General features: G+C 40.9%; 1 protein-coding gene across 1 annotated transcript; it reads right to left on the reverse strand.

Annotated features, from left to right (window-relative positions):
* Positions 1-1889: 1889 nt before the first annotated feature.
* On the reverse strand, positions 1890-16979 carry armc3 (armadillo repeat containing 3). Its single transcript, XM_036522041.1, has 18 exons — positions 16915-16979; positions 16408-16456; positions 15688-15805; positions 14417-14542; positions 14236-14304; positions 13162-13337; positions 10939-11133; positions 10224-10407; positions 9622-9774; positions 8755-8863; positions 7158-7407; positions 6540-6676; positions 5925-6093; positions 5696-5796; positions 4196-4291; positions 3442-3633; positions 2706-2868; positions 1890-2096 (listed from the first exon to the last, which is right to left on the reverse strand). The coding sequence occupies exons 2-18, from the start codon at positions 16453-16455 to the stop codon at positions 1890-1892; spliced, it is 2493 nt and encodes an 830-aa protein (XP_036377934.1). The 5' UTR covers position 16456; positions 16915-16979.
* Between the last annotated feature and the right edge of the window lie 3000 nt (positions 16980-19979).

Below are 19979 nucleotides of genomic sequence, written 5' to 3' on the forward strand. Positions count from 1 at the left end.
CGTGCAAACAGTACTGACAATAATAATATAAAGGTGGAATGGCTCGTACAAAAAATTATTATTGAAAATGGTTGGACATGAGTACATTATAAGTGAATGAGGCCAGTTCCACCGACTAAAAATAGCTAAATAATAATAACTTCCATTGACACGTGCCCAAAAATGAACTTAAAAAATATTAAGTTTAGTTACGACTGTTGAATAATGCTGATCTTTGATCCTCTGTTGAGGGATGTACGACCAGTTCATTGAAATTTTTTAGAATTTTCAACTGATTTTTAAAAAGCACACAGATGTAGTTTTTCTTAAACAGAACAAACTGATCTGTAGGCATTATCTTAATCTGTACCTTTGAACCTGCAGTACAAATAAAGACACAAGATAAACTGGGGCCCAACATAGCCAGCCTGCCCTTGTTCTGGTTTTGCCTAGAGATGAATTTGCATTGGATCTGGTGTGTGCCCTCAGTCTGTGACAACTCTGAGCGATTTGGACCATAGTATGAAATATATGGCAGTAGTTAAAGGTACAATGGCTCTGGTAAGTATTCAGACCCCTTCCCTTCTTGCATACTTTGTGGTGTTAGAGACTTAATCTAAACTGGATTAAATGTATTCTTTTGGCAGTTAATCTACACACAATAACCCATAATGACAAAGCAAAAACATTTTTAGAATTTCTTGAAAATTTATTAAAAACCAAAAATGTCTTGTCCTTCTGGCAGGATATGAGAGATTTCAGTTTTTGATTTTGAATACACTTTGAATTTGAATACAAATTTCTAAAAAATGTTTTTGCTTTGTCATTATGGGTTATCGTGCGTAGATTAACAATCAAAAGAGCACATGTAATCCATTTTAAATTAGGTTTATAACACAGAAAAGTGTGGAAAAGACAAAGGGGTCTGAATACGTTCCAAAGCAACTGAATGCTGAAAAGAAAAAAAAAAACAGTAGCTCAGTATGAATATGTCAGACTGACTGTGATGAGCTTCCTTCACTTTCTCATACCTGAGTTCATAGAACATGGAAAATACTTCAGCATTTTTATTTCAGATGGAAGCATGTAACAGTTTTAAATGTATATTATGTATTCATATATAGCAATGCATTTTACACAATTATGTTTTTATTCGGCCAGGATCCTCTCTCTGGAATATTTAACAGCATATTTATCCAATTGTTAAATATGAATACATCACCATATTTATTAATTAGTAGCGATTAGTTCTGATATCAGCATTTCAAAGGATCACACCAGAGGGATCAAGGCAAACAACTCACAGAAAAAGTATGCCACGACCAGTTAACTATGTCATTGACAGCACCCACTGTATTTCAAACTAAAATGTTGTTGCATTATCACTCTAAACAAGAGTACCTGCTAAATGACAAAATGTAAGAAACATGGATGGAACTAGAAGTATAAAGTGGGGGTGGGTTTGGAGGGGACAAAGTGAGGAGCATTTTCTGTTTTTTCACTGACAAACAGCTACAACATAGAACAAAATATGAGAGTAAATGGAGTGTTTTGGGCATCCCTCCTAAGTACTGAGAGTGCCCCTCACAGCACTGCTTCCGGCAAGTTTAAACCTGTTCATAACCAACAGGACTTTATTGACATAATCTCTGCTCCTCACTCCACATAACCCACTGGGAAACATCCTTGACCCTTCTCACAGTTGTTAAATTATCATTCACTTTGACAGCATTCATTTGAACTAAATTATAAACAGAAGTACTACTTTCAGCGGTTATATTGTAAGTTTTGCAGTTTTTAACATCAACAACAGACATATAAATAAAAAGCACACACAAGTGTCACATTCTTTTCCCAATAGCAGACTGACATGTTTGTTTTGGACTTAAAGTCCATATTTTGAACCTCGTTCAAATAGACTGATACTGGATGGCTGCGGGGGAATCAATTTTTAAAAGGTGCCCCGGGGTGTGCATGAGGTCCACTATGTAGGTTAGGGGGTGGGGAAGGTGTCCTGGGGCCTTTGGGGGCCCCTCCACGAGCCGGACTTTGTTCCAGGCACGGTTGTAGTCTCCGCGAACCAAGCTGCAGCTCACCCCAATCCTGTCTGCCAGCACCTGGGACAGAGGGGGGGGGGGGGGGGTTGAATGACAGATGGCACCGTGTCACTGCTTACAGCTGGCTCCCCACCGAGGAGCACTCCTGGCTGCTGGCGGGGAGCACTCGTGCATGTGACAGCACTCGGTCGTAATTAACAAGTGCATCACAGCCCCGTCACACTTCTGCAGAGAGGGAGGATGTCCCTTGTATCAAAGGAAATGGCCTTTTTTGGCAGAGCAGGTTTTTCACTAGTTTCCTGTGCTGCTGAGGAGATTGAGAAAATCTCCATTTAAAAGTCATTTATCTTATGGGAAACTTTTATGCAAGAAGAAATTAGCAAATCTTTCTTTATTCAAACAACATGCCAGAAATTTTTAAATGCAGAATAACAGCAATTTTCTGGTCTCAGTTTTTGTGTATAATGGGTGCAGTGGTAAGTTAGATATATAACTGTTATGAGTAATGTCAGACTTGCATTAAGGAGTGGATATGTAAGAAAAAGGAAACCTTAAGGAAGAAAGGTTGTATCTTGTATCTTCCCAGAGTTATACCAACTGTAACTGACTGGGATCAGCCTGTTGCCCTACATGTACCCTAAGGAAAGCGTGAAACTGGCAGGACAGTACCTTGAAAAGAAGGGCTCTGTGGTAGAAGGTACCCTTCTTGATCCTGCCGATGGGAATTATGTTGGACTGGAGTTCTATCTTCAGTTCACTCAGGTGCAGCTCCCACAGGAAATAGTGCAGCTTGTCCCGATCCACAGGCCCACCCATGGTGTCACTCACCAGCCTACAAATCATCAACATATTCAAAATCCAGGACCAGCATCTGTCCCATGTTGGAGGTCTTCACAGTGGATATCTTTTACAATGTCACTTGGACTCTTAACAGGCAAAAGATTAATTCAAATAAATACATAAAGGTTTAAGTGGAACATGAGACAACAGAGAGCTATGGGACCAACGCTCTTACTTTTGACAGTTACTGTTTTGGATTTAATGTGTATTATAAAACTAAGCACATTTTGTGGCTTCTTTTTTCATGTAAACTAGATATTAAGAATGCAGGTGATTGTCTCTCCTGTGTTTGTAGAATATATGTACTGCATATAACCTTCCTCTACAATATATCAGTGATGGGAGTGTTTTTTATGATTGTGTCATCATTGCATAAAGACTTACTGTACAGAGTGCTAACCCTTGTCCAATGAAGAATCTGTCATGGAATGGTAGCTCTTGCATTTGACTAACTGCAATTAAATTATTTCATCAAGAACTAATAATATGACGTGCGTCCGTAACTTCCTTCAGTTGTGTGCGGTGCTGAGGGTCACGGTGAGCGATGGAGCTCTTTCTGACTCACTTTGCCAGAGCAATGTACTGCTCCTTCTGGTCCTGAAGAGGCAGGACAGACCTGGCTGCTTCAGTCACCAGGTCATGAAAGGCTGCGTCGTACGGCAGGGCCCAGGGCTTCTCTGGCGTCTCCTGCTGCGCCTTGCTCTCGTCCCCCTCCTTCTGTTTGTCGTCCTCCCTCCGACCCTTCCCCTTCGCTCTGCTGCAGTGCAGGCAGAGGAGTACAGACATCTGCGTCAGTGGCTGGGGGTAGGGGCTGGTACTGTATCTCACAAACATTTCAGGTCATCGGCTGTCGATGGACGGTGGACTGTGTCTCTCGGCTCTGATATGTTTAAGCGGGGAGGAGTTGGTGAGAAGCACTCTTTCCTCTAAACATGCACTATCCAACCAAAAGTTACGGGATGTCCCATCTGAATGCAGGAAAAGGAGTGTGACTACGAGTGTGACCGCACATGGTGTGAGGAGAACACTGCAGTGATCAGCACAGAGTCCCAACAGAACATCTTTGGCTTGAAGAATGACTGGAAGAACGCAGAACAATGGGTAGGCTAAGATGGCCCTCTTTAGTGGTGGAATATTCTAATGCTTCAAAGGAGGAGAAAAGACATGTTTTACTTGTAACTACCCATGTCCCTTGACTTTTAGTAGGACAGTGCACACACCCCTGTTTAACAGAACATGCAACGCCCCTGTTTACAGGCAGACACGCCAATGCCCCTGTTTACCAGAGAACAGCGTCACCGCTGTGTAACTGCACCCACCTCTGGGCTTTCCCACTGTTCTTGCTCAGGACAGACGAGGAGCGGATTGCACTGGAGCTGTCCTGCTGCTTATCCTCTGCCGGTTCCTCAGATACTCTGGAAAACACGGGATGTACTTCTGTGCTGCAAATTTACTACATGCACACACACACACACACACACACAATCACACACAAACACATGTACACACACTCACACATACATACACACACATACACACAATCACACACAAACATACACTCGCACACACACATGCACACATTCATTCATAAACACAAGTCAGTGGCTTTACTGTTTTACAGCTAACTGGAGGAGGATCGTTGACATTTTTGTTCAGATGACCCTCTATTTTAGAAATACTGCAGCTCCCAAACAACGTGAAAGGTTTACACTCAGCAAGTTGCCAGTGTTTATCAGCCGCAGGCATGCAGCTCTGGGTGCTACACAAATGTGTGATAAATGATGCCTTAAAATGAGACTGCAAGGGAGCAGCTCAGAGGACAAACAGTGGAGGGGAAAACAGGGAGTAACTACATTGGAACACAAGTGGTCTTTATGCTAGCTTGGCTACAAACCGAGGAACTACTTGAGATGCTAGCAGTACCTCCACACCTACACAATAGAGCTAGTAAGGGGCTTGCTTTCTCTTACGTATATTGAGCCCTGCTCATAATAATGAATTTAAATATATGGTATAGGAAATGTATGCGGTTGACAGAGACCTGAAGCCTTAAGGTGCCGGACTTGAATTGATCCAACAACATTTACACATCTTGCACCGCTATTATGTAACAATGGGAGGTAGCGGTTTTGCCTTTTAACATTCAAGTGGTAATGTGCCAATGGGAGGCTTAATGAAGCAGAAGTACCAAGGGCTTAAATATGCATTGTGCTGGCCTTTATTTCACACAAAGAGCCAGTTCCTTTCTGCACTTTAATTCCACTGAAATAGTCAACACAAGTGAGGTCGATTTTACCAGACACTTAGCCTTATCCTCAGTAACTCATTTCTCTGTCTCTGTCAGACAAATGTGCACAAATTCTTCGATACGCGGTGTGTTTTTCTTAACTGTAATTACTGCCTTGGTAAGTCTGTGTACAGTACAATGACAGCATCAACATTTTGGCACTGCAAAGTTGTGTAAGTTAGCAATCTATAAGAGCATAATTTGTCCAGTAAAAGTCATGATTACTACTACCATGCATGTATTTTTACTGTATTACTATTTTACATGTATTACTACTACCAATGCATGTATTTTTAATCACTTAAGACAGTCAGGTCAGCATTGGGACATGCTGTAAAACTGCTGTTTTAAACGAGTTTCACACGTAGCAGTGACATCACAAAGATCAATAGCCCCGCTGTACAGATAGCTGGGTAGAGCAAGCCAAAGACAAGTTTGCATATCCATCTACTCAAGGTGAGTCACACTTATTTTTTGCAGAAAGTCTAAAAAGGGTAACCTGTGCAGCAAACAGGCCCAGATCTGGACTTACACCTGGCGTGGTTTTCCATTAACCATGATGACAGGGCGACGCTGGTTCACGGCCTGCTTGGACAGCTCCTCCAGGGTGAGAACCCGTTCACCCTTCTGCACCTGCAGAGGAGAAGCCCAGAAGGAGAGGGTAAAGTACAGAGCCAGGTGAGAGGGGTGACTTTCTCTTAATCACTCGCGGGTGTTGAGAAGAAATCACCACTATGTGTGTGTGGTGACCACTTTGCTACCTGTCCCGGGTCGTAAAATCCATCCACTGTTATGTTGGTGGAGGACAGGTGTCCGGTCAGGCTGTACTTCACCGAGAGGTTGCTGTCCAGCAGTCGCTGGAAGGCTGCTTCACTGAATTTGTTCCGCCGGTTCACAGAGGAGTTGATCTCCTTCAGGATTTCCAGAGCTCTGAGGGGAAAATGCAAGCATTATCATATAAGATATGTGTCCCAAACAAAATGAAGCACCAATTCTGTTGTTATCCGCTTAAAGTTTTTGCTTAGCAGTTATATCACAGGAATTACTGCACAGGTACTCACCAGCTGCTGATTGCTAATAAGCCGAAATTAGAAATCAAAACATCACAACAGCCGATGGAATACCCAACCTGTTATTTTTGGAAAACTAGTGCCATCTAATGGCGCTCTCAAGGAACTGAGTGCACCATTAGATGTTTGTTTGACATGTTGATGTGTTGTATCTATAACACTCCTTGGGGAATTTTAAATGCAACAGAGGCCCTAATGAGAGGATCACAGGCATTTTTCCTTCAGAGGCACATGTGAAATTGGTTCTGTCAATGAACTAATAAAGATAACAATAATAATAAGAAGAAGAACGTAGTCCGTACTGACCCCAGCCTGCATATTTCTGTTGCCGTAGGCTCATCACTGGCACACACATGAATGGCCCAGCATGCATTGCAGCAGACCTCGGCATTTCTGGAGCTCAGCAGCTTGATCAAGGGGGGCAGTCCTCCAGCGCTCCTCAGCTACAGGTCAGAGGGTCAGAGGGAACTGCTCCATCAGTCATCAGAATCAGGGAAACAAACCACATTCTGTTTACCTACACTTTTTGGTCTCCCACTCTGTCAACTCAACTGTATGTTTTGGTATTTCACATACATATCAGCCATACAGGTCTATGCCATATGAAAGCTAGGTTTCTGTAAGCAATATTAATAGAGACATATACAATTTTTACTAACACTATACACCACTAACCAATAAAGTTTATGACACAGTTCGTTTATTGATATATTGATGGGGATGTATTTTAATTTTATATCTTTCATTTCATTAATTCTACTTAAATATACTATCTATTAAAACATATAGTATATTAACTACACAAAAAAGCATCAGTGTGCATAGAAAACGAGCCATAGTAAGTACTGCTGGGATGAAGTAACAGACTTATAATTCTAATAAGATTATAATAAGATCTCTAACGTAGCATCCGCACGCCCTTACATCAGCCCTGCCATCAGCGTCACAGGCGAGAGCAGCAACCGCCAGGGCGGCGCTGGCGGGCACGCGGGCGTCGGCGGCCTGCAGCAGTCCGGCCAGCACCCGCATGCCCCCGTGCGCCACGATGCTGCAGCGCAGGGCCTCTTGGGCGGCCATGTTGGTGAGGACGGCTGCCGCGTGCACCACCACCCCAGGGTGACCTTCCCGCAGCTGCTGCACCAGGAGCTCGTCTCCCTCCACCTCGTGCACCGTGCTGCCAGGAGGAGAGAGAGAGAGACGCCCTCCCATCTGTCACTGCAGCACATGATTGGATGAACACGTGGCTGTCTGTGTATCCTACCAGCTGTGTTCCGGAATGCTCCAGGCTACATGCACAGCAAGAACCCTGATATGGTTTCCTTTTAGGTACGTGGATTTGTTTTTCAACGCACTTTGGAGTGTTTGCCTTGCCTTGGTGTCAGCTGGCCTAGGAGCATAAGCCTTTCGAACTAAACTTCTATGACCGACTGTCCCACCATCCTGCATCTTGGTCCTCTGTCCTTCATCCTGCAACTTCCCTCAGCTGTCCTACAAAAACAGTCATTATAAAATTGAAAACATACAGGATGATTGCCATTACTAGAGCTAAGAGGAAAACTAGTCAGATACCACACAAGTGATACATTCTCAACACTTATTTAAGTTAGCAATCTACATAGCTGGCTAGCTACTAACCTGAGGACACTTAGCCACCTTATTTCAGTAACACATAAAAGATTTTCCAAAATAGAAGACAATGTTTGTACTGTATAATAAAAACTATGAATATGAATACTTCTGGATTAAATTAGTGTCGGCAGATTTTTAAAAAAAAGTGTACAGCAGCATCTGGCACAATTTTTTACACATGGAGAAGAAGTGAATGTTAAGTGAATGAGTCACACAGCATGGCATGGACACTATAATATATTATGGATCTCCTGATTATGGATCAAAGCTGTACAGTATTGTTTTTACTAATTCAAATGCAGCAAAGAAAATGTTTATTGGGGGAACGATGCAAAACAATGTATTTATTTGGCTTCGTTTTTACAGGAAATGTGGTGAGAGCCTTTCCTTTCAAAATGCAAGCAGACCTGGTTTCCAGTGGTCACAGGTCATTTGGAACTGTGCTCAATCCACTGCCCATGTCATTTTCATGCCGAAACGATTTGGAAAACCAACATGTCATACTGAACTCTGGAGCATTCTGGAGGCATGTAGCGTACTGCATGTGAAATCACCTTAAATCACGGTAATGCATGCTCAACCTCCCCAGTCAGAAAACAATCAACTCTATTATTTTAGGGGCGCGCATTGCTCCTGGACTAAAGCATCCAAAAGGCAATAGGAGAACAATCGACTCCACATTTCACACTGGACTTCCTAAAAGAACTATTAAGACCATGTTTGACTATAACAACAATGCGGTACATTCTTCTCGGAATAGAGCTTGGTGAGAATTTCCACCTTCACGTTCGCTTCAGAATCCAAAGACAACAGCATATTTTTCCATGTGAGGACGACCTTGCTGTTGAGTCAGAATATAAAGGCACGGTGCTAAGAGGGTGGTGTCACTCACCAGGCATTGAGCTGGCTGCCGCTAGTGAGGCTGGACAGGGCCAGGGCCGCGGCCTCCCTCACCTCCACACATTCGCAGCCCAGCAGCGGGACAATGACGCCAATCCCCTCTGTAACACACAGGCCTCTGTGAATCTCTCCTCCACAGGACTGCTTCTCACACTGCTGATAGCAACAGGTTAGCCACATGAGTTGGAGCTGACACATGCTGGGTTTCATAAAGTAGATAGATATGTTATTGCGTGGTGATACCTTTACACTGAAGTGGTCTCTGAAGTAGTCCGCAAATACGCATACAGCATACAGCATATTTGCGGACTACTTCAGAGACCACTGAAGTCCCCAAATTCTTAATACTTTGGATCCAAAGAGCATTTTGAATGGGAACTCTTTGTTTTATTTTGTAGAAATGATGGATTCTGGAAATTACCACATCTCCAAATCTGTATGAATTGTCACTCTTTGTAACAATACTACCTTACGAAAGAGTATGTATCAACATTTAGCTAAATAGATATTCCAGAGTAAAAAGAATACATCTTAAATAACTGTCAAAATATACAGAATATATAACAGAATTATTTCTGTATGGTTTCTAAATTATTTTCTTGACTTGTATAAGAAAGTATGTCATATAAAAGATACATATAATTACAAAAACGTATCATTATATTTCACCAAAAATTGGAAATGTATATATTTTTACTTTTAATCAAACTGTATTTCTCTGAGTTCTGGTATTTAATCTTAACATGTAATACCGGCTTTTCAGTACATCTTAAAAAAACATTTAATTGACCAGTGGACCAATACAGAAAACTCAATGTCATGTTTTGGGTTCAGCGGTGGCAGTGTGCATAGGTCTTACCCAAATTCCGGAAGCTGTCCCTGCAGGCAAGGTTTTCGCTCATTATTGCCACTGCCTGGCAGGTGGCAGTACGCACACCATCATGGTCTGTGGCCAGCAGGTTTATCAGGGCCCTCCCCACATCATGCTCATGTAGGACTTTCCTGTTCTCACCTGTCTCAAAACACACAGTTACCGGAAATCAATGTACATGCTCACAAGCGTGCATTCTATGCATTCATGAACACTGAAACACAAGAGTTGATTGAGGCCGGGAGGGATGGACAGAAGACACATGCACACATATATTCTGTTATATTCACTTATAAACACCCTTTCTATATTCTCACATATACAAACACATTTTTGTCTCTCTTACTCTTACACATACATACATTCTCTCTCTCATACACATATACCTCCTTTCCTCTTTCTCAGACATACTCACACACACATTCCACATTCTGTCTCACACAAACTCATTCACCATGTCAGTAATGCGTTCTCTCTCATACATACACATTCACTCTCCCTTCTCTCAAATACTGCCTCTCCTTCCCTCTCAAACACATACACATACACACACACACACACACACACGCACGACTGATGAGCTTGCATACTATTCTGTGCTGCTCTGGAGATGGCCTTGGCTGCGTTCATCTGCACGTCGGGCGGGGCAGCCGTGACTACAAACTGCAGCAGCTTCTCCAGTCCTCCGGACTGCCGGATAAGCAGCATGGATTCGCTGTCCTGAAGGCAGTTAGAAATCACCTGCAGGGCCTCCATGTGCAGGTCGCTGAACTCCTGAGAGCACCATGTGTCCAACAGCGCATCCAATGTTTTATAGAAAAGAAAAAAATCACACAAGAGGCAAGACATGACAAGAGACATTAAGAGGAAATATGTGTACCATATTTACTGTGTACCACAGTATATATTATTTTCATTTTACATTTACATTCACATTTCTTCATTTCGCAGATGCTTTTATCCAAAGCTACTTACAAGTGAGGTACAATACAACATAAGCAAAAAACCATAAGGAGTCAACAATATTAGAAATGCTACATGACTAGGTTTCAATGCCTGGCCAGACAAGGTACAAGCTAGAGGTAGAGATAACGAGCGGGTTAAACCATTAGATTACATTTTTTTAATAGTTTATTAGGAGTCATGAGAAAATCCTTTAGGGGAGTGTTTCAGGCGCTCAGGTGAGAGCGGAAGAGCTGTCTTCATTGAAGACAGAGAGGGGCTTGGTATATTCATACACTGTATCAGTTCAGGTACAGATCCCTTATGCGTGAACACACTTCTGTGATGTGCCGTGACTTTTACTTTATTTGCCAGCAGCTCCAGCAGCCTGTCTAAGCCTCGCTCCTCCCGGAAGGCCACGCGCGCCCCCGCCTCCGTGGTAACGCTCTCCAGTGTGCGCAGGGCCAGCTGCTGGATGACTGGGAACTCCGAGCCCAGCAGGTCCAGCAAGGGCGGCATGCCATTCAGCTCACACAGCGCCACCCTGCTGGGGAAATCCTGCAAACACACACAGCGCCGTGCCGTCTGACTGCTGTAGGAAACACATCGTAAGTGGTGAGGCGCGCACAGTCTGCCATCGGTGAAACGCATTCACTGCGAGTGGGGAAACGGGACCTTGACACCGACGTTGGTGTAGTGCAGTTCTTATTTCTAAAATTAATATACATTTACATTTAATTACTTGCATTCAAAATGTTTTTCAAAGCTTCTATTGCCATTACTTTATTGTACTTTTCACACAAATAAAGGAAATATATACAAAATGAAGTGAAGCAAACAGAACTATGATGCTACTGCAACTCCAGTGCTTTAAAGGGCTCTACTGCGGGTGAATTGCTTTGCTGCTACTCAAACTGTGAAGCCCGAATAAGCTAATCAACAACCAGCAACATGCAACATGCAAAATATTAGGGCTGGACCCGAATATTCGACTATTCGGATATTCGATCGTTGGGTAGGTATTCGGTTTTCAATTTTGGGATTCAGATATTCATTTTTTTTTAAAGGTGAACTGCAAAATACATTTTGTCAGCACATTCTTGTAACATATTTATATTTTTAATTGCACTGTTAAAATGTGGAAATATGTACCATCTCAGCTTGGGCGCCTGACATCCCTCTCACTCACAGCAGTGAATGTCACGGTGATGGGAAAGTAGCCGGCGATCGCTGAGCTCGTGCTTTGGGACTTGAACGGAGGGTGTAATTGTTTCGATCAACCCCAGCTAAGTTTGTCACCCTGAAAGGATGCTAGCTGCAGCGATGCCATGCTTCTCTCTGCTTCCGGAGGGGCGGGAGACCATTTTTAAATATCGCGGCTCTGTCAGCAGAGACAGCGATGGGAAATGAAAAGTAGCCGCCGATCACCTAGTTCCTACTTTGGGACTCGAACAGAGGGCGTAATGGTTTCGACCGACCCCTAGCTAAGTTTGTCACCCTGGGAGGATGCTAGCTGCAGCGATACCATGCTTCTCTCTGCTTCCATTGAAAATTTCGTTTCAACATATGCGAGTACTGAGAAATGACAAAAAAGAAATTATAAATAAATATAAATCTTATAAATATAAATCTCTAATTTTAAATTTGTTGGAGCTAGTATGCTGTTTCTGCGCTTCTGTTTCACAATGCTTTGTCAGGCGTTGTCTCTGTTTCAGAGCCTATTATTATGAGAATTTATGTAGGTCTTAGGCCTATAATTTATCCATGATAAGAAAAATTGTCACAAGTTGTTATTATGTCACAAAAAATGCATAGATAGGACCTCGTTCAACCAAACCCATCGGGATAACAAACATGCATAAAACACACCAAAGCTTTTAGAAAATGTTTTCATTAACAAATAACAATACAGCCATGCGTCGCTTCACGTCCACGATACCGATACCACGAAATAGGACGTTATGTGATTTGGATGTTGTGCAAACACCATACTGTATAAAGTATATGGTAGGCCTATACTATGTACTGTACCATTATACGCCTGGCAGTGAAATCGCTTTATTTCCATGAGACATGAGATACGCGTGCTGCGTGCGGGAAGCGTTGCCTTCACTTCATCTGCTTACAGTTACATCCTCTACATCCCGTTCTGCAATCAGGTTTTTAAACTTCATTATAACCTTATGGGACTACGGACGTATATGCGAACGGACGTTGTCCGAATGGACGTTAAGTGGCGCATGACTGTACAAACAACAATACTGTAGAATAACAGAATCCTTAAAAATTAATGCCTTTAATTAAACCAAAAGACATGTGTTGCAGTGCTATGCCGTCCATCTCAGCCGAGAACGGAGAAACGTCTGGCTGAGTCCTTCCCGAGTCATGCTCAGCAGCCCCCCCGACCGAAGCTTTGAGTATTCACTCTTGATTACTACCAAAGCTCCGGAGCCCAAAGAAATGGTATTCGGGACAGCCCTACAAAATACACCTGTAATACCCACGTGCAGTGGAGCCTGCCTTCCATTCATCTGAGAATGCAGATATACAGCTCTGTACCATAGTAAAGAGCAACTGAAACCCTACCTGTACAAGGTTGTAAGCACACTCCAGTGAATTCTTCTTCACATCTGGGTCTGGGCTGAACAGGAGCTGGATCAGAGGATCTAGTCCATCACTTTCAAAGATCTTGACCTTGCAGGTGAATTCAAGGGACAAGGATGCCAAGCACAGGGTGGCAAATTCATGCACCACAACATCGTCTAAAAACAAAAGTAGTATATAAAATATTAAGATGTGATCAATATTATATGCAATATTAAGATGTGATCATTAGCCAAAAATTAGAGTACCGTAAGACCAGATACTAGATCAGTGTTTCTTAAACCTACTCCTGGAGGCCCACTGTCCTGCATATCTTCTATCTATCCTTGTTCCAAACACACCTGATTGAAATTAGTGTGCATGCTCTTGATTAAATCAGGTGTGCGCAGCTAATCAAAAGTGCCACAGATGAGTTCAGTCAGGTAGGTAGAGCAGGGAAAGATGGAAAACGTGCAGAGCAGGGGGCCCCCAGGAGTAGGACTGAGAATCAGTGTACTCAATTACAAAATATTCAGAAAATTGCCCATTATGACTATGACCTGATCCATACAGGTTGTGAAATTCATTGAAATATTCAAATTATACGCGCGCAGACAGATGCATACCAAATGTACATTAGGAGACACTAGCACTACCTGAGGGAAAAGCATTGATTGAGATGTGGAAACCTATAGGCTACATTAATCAAACCTCTATTCCCAGCTGACTGTGTAATGTTAGTGAAGTCCAAACAGATTTTATGAAGCATTCAGTGAAAATTTCCCAAGTAAGAGTAGCTAAATTGATTGAATAAGTGACGGATGTGTCAACATTTGTAAATGGAAATGCAACAATTCCAATGTGAACCTGATACATCCATCTGTTACAGCTCTCACAACATTTTATAAATGGCTCCCTCTAGGGGTGAAAAATGGCATTAAACAGCTGTCCCAGTAAATGCTGTAAATCCAGCAGAACTGTGGCCCACTGGGACCAGAGTTAAATGGCCCTCCCCAGCACCATTCAGTGGAGGTTAACATCAAGTGTGTAAGTAAAACAAACAGATAACAAGCTTACTTTCAGGTGACAGTTTGCCAATAACTGATGGAATGACGTCCAGTTTTTTCAAGAGTCTTTTTACATCGTCTGTCAAAACACAGAAGTAACAAAGCTGAAGCAGACATAAAATGATGCTACCAATTTGTTCTACAAATCCTATTACATTTCATGATGATGCCAGGATCAGTGTTGTCCTTACTGTTGGCAGACATGACTCCTAAGGCCATGAGGGCATTCCTGCACACCAGCTGGTCCTCGTGGGATATAAGCCGGGACAAGGGCTCCACTGCTCCAAGGTCCACCAGAGTGCCCTTATTCTCCTCACCTTCAGGGGGCAGAAGAGAAATGGGAGGTGGGGTAATTGCACAAAGAAAATGAAGTGTACTCACATGCTACCACTGAAGGAGATTTAGTAAAAAGTCCATTTATGGGTGCTTCACATGGATGCAGCGTACTTATGCCCTTATTATTTCAACTCATTTGAGACTTTAGCGGCTAAACCAATAGGCTGTGTGATCCTCTTTCCCCTTCTACTTATCTGTCAATGACAAATGGAGGAAGGAAGATTCCACAGGCCCGTTTTTCTTTTGACAGTCCCTAAAAATACTAATCTAGAAGTAACACACTGTGACACGTCACTTGCATTACTGTAGGTTTCTCCTTTGATCTGTTACTGAGGAAAGGAAAGCATGCTGAAATGCCAAAAAACAAGATCATTTTTATGAGGTCTCATGATGTAGTGCAACACAGTTTAAACAACAACTTAAAATTCTGAGACCTTGCAACTTGTCCTTAGAGTTAGTTCTGGAATTGGGCCACTTCTTTACCATAAATACCATCATACCTTGTACCTTTAACTTGTTTTACCCATTATTGTCACCTTAAACATTTCCTTTTTTGTTTTTTTTTTTTTTTTGGTTTGTTGTTTTAACTACAGAATGGAAACATGCTATCAAAAGAGGCTTTTTGTGTTTTGAGATATAGTGTTTTGTATTGTGGCATACCAAACTCAGAAACACGTAACTTCATACGATACCGCCTTGCACCAGAATTGTAGGACACCAACAGATACCCAATTGACCTATTACAACATGCTGGTAAATTTGACCAATATACAAGACTTTGCATGCACTCCTGCTTAGCTGGGCCTCTGTGTTGTTGTGGCAGTAGTTACAGAGAAAAATATAAAGGGTAAATTGTTTCCTTTGCAATGACGCATGTCATATCTAATGGCCTGATAGAAGGATAATTTACCCTCAACAAGCATATGTGATTCATTTTGTTACCACAAAACATTGTTCTGACTCTTCTTGTTATTGTTTGTACTTCACTATTCCTTACATGTACAAGGTGTATTTCACAACACCAAGCTCCAATGAAATTGGCAGGAATGAGGTGTCTCGTAATTGTCGCTCTGAGGGGTGACTGTTTTAAACGCATTCTCACAAACAGCAGAATGAATTTCCATACCCTTGTCTGCGTATTTATAAATAGCTTCACAGGCTTTGGCCAAGACGTCTTCCTCAGAGGAACTGAGCATCAGAACAGCAGTGGCTGGCTTCTTGCTCTCAATGGCCAGAGGGTCAAACTGGCAATAAATGAAATAGGTTAAACCAGATTTCAGGGAAGGAATTATATATGCTGATAGCTTAAACAATTGAGGAATGTTTACCATACAAATTTCAGCACACTGTTTCCATCTATTTTAGATTTATATTTGGCATTTAGCTAATTTAGCTGGCAACACTTTATATCGAAGTTGCATTTAACCAAACACTAATAAATGAATAAAACATAATTGACATTTACTGCAATGCCAAGTAGATTTTGTTGACCCCTTGCAACAGCCTTTTGGCTAGACAGTGTAAAATGAGTCAACAGATGCTTTAAGATACAATTCGTTATAGTGATTTTTCATTTGCATTCATAAGTCACTTATAAGTGATGAGTAGTGGGGGGTTTTTTTGGAGAAAGTAAATGTATGCAAATGTTCATAGTTTGCATTAGAAAACAATTGATGATGATATTATTACATGATAATGTTTTATCAAAGTATTTATAAATTATGATTACACAAAAGGTTATTAAACATCGAGTGCATGAATCAAACATGAAACCAGAGATCAGTAGTGTTAATGTCAAAGATGTTTTAAAAAGAGTGTTAAAATATGTTTTAACTATAATCCATACCACATCTTTACAGGGGGGCTCTGCTTCTTTCTTCGCTTTCTTTCCCATCCTGATAGCAGAAATAAGTAATATTATGTACATGCTTTTCTGTATTTAACTATTAAGACATGAGAAATGTAACGTTAACTGTACTTACTGTATGCACTTTTGTACGTCGCTTTGGATAAATAAATAAATGTAAATGTAAATGTAAACTATTTAAAATATTCTGCAATAACAAACGTAACGCAAACAGACAATTGCTATAATATATAGCTAACCATGATGAGACGCAGTGCAATTGTGCTAGTTTGGCGATTGCAAGGCACATTTTATCAGGCATATGCTATTTAATCGAGGATTGCACATAAAGCTCACCAACACAGCAAGCTACTTTTTCCTGTAGAGAGGTAATTACGTTGCCCTTATTTTTGCAAAAGCTACACCAGCTGACGCCGAATGGACGTCATGTGATGCCGGTATCTTAAACTGACAAGTATGAAAAAGGAATTGTGAATAGTTTCTTACTTTGTTTCTTTCACTTCGACGGGCAGTCAGTATGCAAAGTTTTCGCCGTTTTGGATAGCTGTCGTAATTGCCTTTGTTGACATCGGTTGCTACGATACCACTGCCACGTTTTATGGCTACTTTCCCAAACGGCGAAAGGGTGGTTGTGCCTCATCGAACAGCAAGTCCAAAAAAGTAGGCAATCGATAACGTCATTGGCATATAAAATGATGTACGCTAATTAATATATACGCTAATTAATAATATACGTTATAATATAATAATATACGTTATATTATATTAATTTTTATATGTATTCATATTTGCTTCCTAAGTAAATTATACTGGAAATGTCTTCAACATTTTACTTTTAAACAATTGCATATACGTCACTGTAAATTTCGCAGTATGAACACCAAAATTTCTGAAAGTTCTATAACTATCAGAACAGACACTTCAGTTTGTTAAGAAGATCCAAGTAACAACAACTGTGTACATATTGCGTATCAAAATTTAACATGATAAGTCAAGGGTACTGAAGCAGTAACTTAGTGACACAGATTTCAACACTTGCACATTTTAATGCGTGGCTCTGGTGTAAGGATAGGCCTACCACATACATATAGTGGTCAGTGCTCCCTGTGATGTTTTTAGGAACTGAAAATCATTGGAGTATATTAACTGTTTATAGCCAGTTTACAGTTACTCATGTGTGTGTGGGACAACATGTGAGTGACTTGCCATGGGTTCCCTGCACTAGATTTAACAGTTTGAATTAACACACAAAATCATCCTAATAAAGACATGATCCAGGTAATTGCTTATTGCTAGTATTTCCTGATTTGTGCATGCAATAGCAGAATGACATTTATGTGGTGGATACTTTCCTTATTTTTGAATAAACACTACTTGTTCTGCACTGTGGAAAATGCCTGCCTGCATGTCAGGACTTTGCCCACACATTACCATACCAGATTTACATATAACAGATGGTGGTATTATAAGCCACTGAATTTTGCATATGTTGTCAAATGTAGATGAGATTTGCACACATTTGCAAACGGATTGTGCAGAGGGACTGTTTGCATTGCACTGCCATTATTTTCATGAGGAAGCTGCATAGAAGGTTGAAGAGAAAATACAAGGAGCAGAAAGAAAATGAAAGTCACAATATATCCCTGAAGTTTTTTCAAATTATTATTTGAAGGATTTTAAATAGTGTTTGTCTCCTTATTGTAAATTTGTTTTGCACTGTGTTAAATAGGTTCTGGTACACACATATGCACTATGTAAAAAAGCTACATAGTAGGACCCAAGGGTGGAAGCCAGCCACATAATCATGATAACCATCACATGCAGACAGTAATATTACTTTGTTCAACATCCTCAGTAAGGTCACTTTTACATATATGTTGATGTTCTATGTTCGTCATGCTTCCCTTAGATTTTGGGTAAAATGGCTTTATTGGGATCAGCAATTGTGTGTTTTATACCATTTCAAAACAAACCTATCTTTGAAAAGTTTCAATGTCCCTATATTGAGCCACCCTGACAGAAGTTTAAGGGCACCAAATATCCTCCTATAAAACAGTAAACTGTAACATAGATATGAAGAAAACACAAGGGGACAGTATTTCCCCTGGGATTTTTTCATTGGCCAGGTGGGGCCTTACTTTCACTGTAGTGTCTCACATAAGATTAGACACCTACAGTCCTCTGGTAATGCTGCCCTTGCTAGATTCCACATCATCACTTTCCAAATAAGGGCACTCTAAAAATGTACAGTGTCATGAAATACAAGTACTTCATCACAAATACTAAAATGCAGTCCCTTTTTCCCCTCACAATTTTTGCACAAAAGCTTATGAACATGTTTCTTAGGGAGAGATCTGAGACGGCATATTAATGGAGCAACTCATTGTGACTCTCACTTTCCACCCTCTGCTTTCTTATGAATGTGCTCTCACAATACAGACAGACCCTATTATTTCATTTGTCACATTTATGTTTGTTTGTCATTTGTGTGTCACAATTAACAGCCAGATGATTTTGCATATGCTTGTAGTAAATTTAAAGAGATGTGATACAGGAAAGAGACAGGCTAGCCTGCACAACGGGTTTATTCTGCTCTGCAAGAATACTTATGAAGATACAGGTTTTTTTGTTGTTGTTTTTTTTTTTTCCAAAGGAGGATTATTGGGGATTTCAGTCTTCCTGCTGTATAGTTTGGCCTCCACTTTTTAAGAGATAAGTGTAGGACAAGTGCAATATTTCTGAGCTTGTACAGAATTTCCTTTTATTTCAAGATGATGTTTATGAAATGTTGCACAATTGAAGAAAAACTGACAATATCCTAAATTGTGTTCCTTAGACTTCAGGCCAAAACACATAGCAGGAGGAATAAAATTGGGTGGGTCTGTGTGGGTCTGTGCGTCCTTGATTAGTTCAGATTCAGCAGTTTATGTAAAACAATGACTGGGGTACTACAACATAAATATAAAGTGTACATAGCTGCACATCTCTGAATTGAATTATGTTAAAATGTCAGAGCCAACACATTGACAAAGAGCAAACAGAATGAGCATTTGAACCTCTCGTCATTTAAAGAGCCACGGTTGCGAGAGAAATTTTAAATATACCATGTTATGAACAGGAGAATATACTAGATATAGAATGCAATTATTCTAATAGTGTTTGAGATTAACAGGTCATTCAACAAGATTATTGCATTAACTGTCCAGGAGATTCATAGACCAAGATTCTCCTACAAAATGTCACTGAAACACACTATCAATAATCTAAAGTGTCTTTATCTTTGTATACAAGGGAGTAGTTCTACTTATGATGGTGTGTTTAAACTTGTTCAGTATTAAAACAGTCCTCTTTGTCCAAGAAACTTAAACTCCAGCATCTACAATCTTATGGACTGAGACTTTTCTGTCTCTTTTGCCTGAGGAAGACCATAGGTCAAAATGCACAGTTTAATACATGAATGAATCGTACACACGGTTATGCATTATCTGTGATCTTCACATTAAAGTACCTCATTACCATTGGTAATTTGATGCTACACCTTAAAATCTCAC

This window comes from Megalops cyprinoides, chromosome 2 (genome assembly GCF_013368585.1).
Source record: "Megalops cyprinoides isolate fMegCyp1 chromosome 2, fMegCyp1.pri, whole genome shotgun sequence".
NCBI classification, from domain to species: Eukaryota; Metazoa; Chordata; class Actinopteri; order Elopiformes; family Megalopidae; genus Megalops; species Megalops cyprinoides.